Below are 3,689 nucleotides of genomic sequence, written 5' to 3' on the forward strand. Positions count from 1 at the left end.
CAGTAACCAAGTACAAGTAGGGTCTCCAAGAAAGGGCGTCAACCCTTAATATATGAGATGTCAAAATTGTAGGACTGTAACTTGCTAACCCACTTCTATTGCCTCTCATTCAGGTCCTGTTGACCTAGGAAATGCTTTAGGCTATTATGATCTGTCTTAATACAAAATTTTCTTTCAACCAAATATTGCCCGAACTTGGCCAAAATAGACATAATGGACAACATCTCCTTGTCTTAGATGTTGAATGATCTTTGAGGACCTCATAGCTCTTTGCTCTTGAAAGCTATAGGATGGCAATCTTGGGATAAAACTGCTCCAATACCCTCACCTGAGGCATCATAGTACAAGTCAAACAACCTTGTGAAGTCTAACAAAGCTAATACTGGGCACGAAGTCATGATCACCTTGAACTTCTTGAAGCATTCTTGTACTTGAGGAGTCCATTGAAAAGCACCCTTACGCATCAAGTCCGTAAAGAGAGTTGCATATCTTAAGAACCCTACCACAAATCTGTGGTAGAGAGCACAAATTCCAATATACCCTCTCAACTATGTTAGGTTCTCATGTTCAGTGAAGTGTTGATGAATCCATTGGAGGGTGTTTTCAAGTCAAAGATTGCTGATAAGCCTAATTCCTTTGTAAACTACCCACATTAGGCTTTGGTGATGTGCGGACAAGCCAATAACCTAAAATCCTCAAAATCCTTGATTTTCGCCAAAAGCATATCTGGAATGATAATTTATTCATAGGGTCATTTGGTGGGATTTTGAAATAGAAGCCAAAAACCAATTTGGGGGGCTAATTGAGGCTGAATAGGGCCAGTAGGCCTAAAATTAAGGAACATTGAGATCGGTAAGAAAATGACTACAAGATCCAACAAGATGGGGCAATTCTTGTTTAAATCAATTGATTTGAAGGCCCAAGACGCTTGCAAGGTGATATTGAAAGGGGTAAGTGATTGGTAGGTGAGCTCAAAGAAGAGGAGTGTTCACTTTGACTTGGTAGTGCAGCTCTAGGAAAGAGTAGGGGGAAAGTTTGTGGAATTCTCTTAACAAGAAGGGTTTGGTGATTAGGAGAAACCCTAAGAGGTCTTGGAAGTAACCTAGAATAGAGCCAAGAGTTGCTCTTTAGAGAGTCTCCCTATCACATCACAACCCAATGAATCAGATTTGAGAAAAATAAAATAAGCTTCCTAGAAAGGGAAATTAGTACTGCAATAATTATGGCTAGATGAAGATAAAAATAAATGAATTAATGTTTTGATCAGATATACATTTGTACAAACTTTACTCCCACTCATAAACTATCCTCACATTCATTCTGACACTAAATACTACTTGTATAGTGAAAATAATGTTTTGCGCAACATCATAAATACTTGTGCAGCAAGTAACATATATTGCAGAACAACAAAGATCTTGTTGTTACACAACCAAGACATTTCGTGCAGCACTTAAAGGGCTAAAATAACATGGCCACAATAGTTGAAACGTGAACTTGAGACATGACTTTTTGGATCAATGGGAATTGAGATCAGGTATCTTCTTTGAGGGCGCCATTTCTTTGTCACTTGAGCTCATCCCATTTAGCATTGCAAGTAAGGTGTTTTATGCCATGTTATTTGTTGAAATTGAAGAAGAAGAGAGAATTTTGCATTTGTTGATTGGTTCTTGTTTGAGTACATTCTCTCACATTATAAAGCGTTTGTTAATTATTTGGAGTATTATTTTTTAATTTTCTTTTGTGGAGATAATGTTGTTTTGTGGATGCCTTACATAATGTTAGCGATATTTTGATATTACTTTTCAGCACTGCCTCTGGATCTGTATTGCTCCAACCCTGCTGCACAGTTGTTATCAGTATCCATTCCTGAAAAGCAAAAAAAAATATTTTCAATGAAAGTTGTAAGAGCTGGTGATTCCTTGGACTTGGGTGGAGGTATCATTCTAAAATATTTTGTTTTTTTTTTTATATATCAAAACCATTGTGTGGAAATTTAGTTTTGACATGACATCCACTGAAGCACCTCCATAAATTAACTATCTTAAACCATGGATGTTTGAACTAGAAAAAAGTTATGGTTTTTATCAACATGAATTTATTGGCTAGTTTTTGGTCCTTCATTTGCCTTCAGGTCACAAGCTTCAGTTTATCTTAACCCCAACCCCCAGATGGCCTGATGGAATGTGCACCTATGACCCAGCAACACAGCTCATATTCACTCACAAGTTCTTTAGGTAATGTTTTATTACTATTTTTACTAAGCATGGTATGGAAGTAGCAATCATGTATTTGTCATTTTTTTTTTTGAGTCTGGACACTCCTAGTCTAGGGACTATGGCTTGACACAACTACAATGTCAGCAGTTGTGTTTTGATTTGCTTCTATACATGGTTTATTTTATTGATGTCTGTTATCAGACCCAGTCTCTTTTCTTTAGTGTATTGCAAGCAACACATGATAAAAAATATCTCTTGCACATACACAGAAAATAAAAGTAGAAAACTCATTTTCAAGTGAAGTAATCACCTGTCCAATATCTACTATTTGTGCAGTGCGCATGTTTGCACAGAGAATGATTTTGATATTGGAGGATGGGAAGCATATGGAGAGGATTGGCGATTCTTTTATGATTGCATGCTTTCTCCTGTAGCTCGACAGGTACAAAACAGTTGCCTGTTTCTACCTATGAACTAGTACTGTATTAGATAAAAGTGCACTCGCAATGCAAATTAACATGGAACCCTAGATTTGGATTTTTAATCTTTTGAAAAGGTAAATGTTGCATTTGCATTCTCACATTCAGTCTTTCAGATTATGGCTGCAAGGCAAGCTTACTTGAATGTCTCAAGTATGATTCCATTATTGTATTGTTTTGTTGAGACAGTAACAGAAATAACTAATCCATTTGAACAAAAGGTGATTGTGTTTTGAAAACACTAACTTTTATTTTCTTCTTTGATTTATACCAGATATTCATCTTCTCCTAGGTGGGTTGCAATGCATAATCCCAGCGTTGACAGCATCATGAGTTTTTTTACTGTAACAGGCAACCACAAATTCGGTCATTCAAAATAAAAAGCAAGACTAAATTGTTAACAGGCAATGTGTCAAATGGAGTTAGACTGTGAGTGGTTACTAAGGGGGTAGCTGGTTTAACCTTGAAACAACAATACAACTTATGCAATATATTCCTCACAAGAGTCTCTAGGTGTATGTCTGTAGAAGACAAAGATATCAAGCAGAATACTGGTAACTATTGGAGCAGAGACAATTAACATCATAATGAGCCGCTAGTATCAGTGTCGCCACACCAAATGATTAATCTAAATAGCATCCGACTTGCTATTTTGATAAAACAGAGGGAGGAAATACAGCTATCATTAATAGTATCTCAAAGAAATCCTTGAAAATTCCTTTGGATTAGTTTTTTATTTTGTGAGCTAGATAATTAAAGGTATGAAGAGAGTAATATGTAGGTCACAGGAATGGCTGGTCGAAAGAGAAAGATACTTATTTGGCCTAGATAGCCTTATGTAAGAGTACTAATGGGTTGATGGAGAGTGTTGATACCTGGAAAGTGGTACTGTTTAGGGATTGCCCCACCTAGATGTCTGCACATAACAGTAAAATACTAGAGAGCAATACTGGCTGTTCATAGAAGATGTATGGTCATATACCTTCTTTAT

At 36.6% G+C, this 3,689-nt stretch overlaps 1 protein-coding gene across 1 annotated transcript; it reads left to right on the plus strand.

Annotated features, from left to right (window-relative positions):
- Window positions 1-411: 411 nt before the first annotated feature.
- Window positions 412-3,131, plus strand: LOC149545473 (uncharacterized). The gene is made up of 5 exons (XM_089793772.1): window positions 412-1,938; window positions 2,135-2,237; window positions 2,556-2,661; window positions 2,776-2,828; window positions 3,050-3,131. Exons 1-5 carry the CDS (start codon window positions 1,896-1,898, stop codon window positions 3,129-3,131), a joined length of 387 nt encoding a protein of 128 aa, XP_089649898.1. The 5' UTR covers window positions 412-1,895.
- Window positions 3,132-3,689: the final 558 nt, after the last annotated feature.

This window comes from Cupressus sempervirens, chromosome 7 (genome assembly GCF_028749045.1).
Source record: "Cupressus sempervirens isolate cs-2001-9-10 chromosome 7, ASM2874904v1, whole genome shotgun sequence".
Lineage (NCBI taxonomy): Eukaryota > Viridiplantae > Streptophyta > Pinopsida > Cupressales > Cupressaceae > Cupressus > Cupressus sempervirens.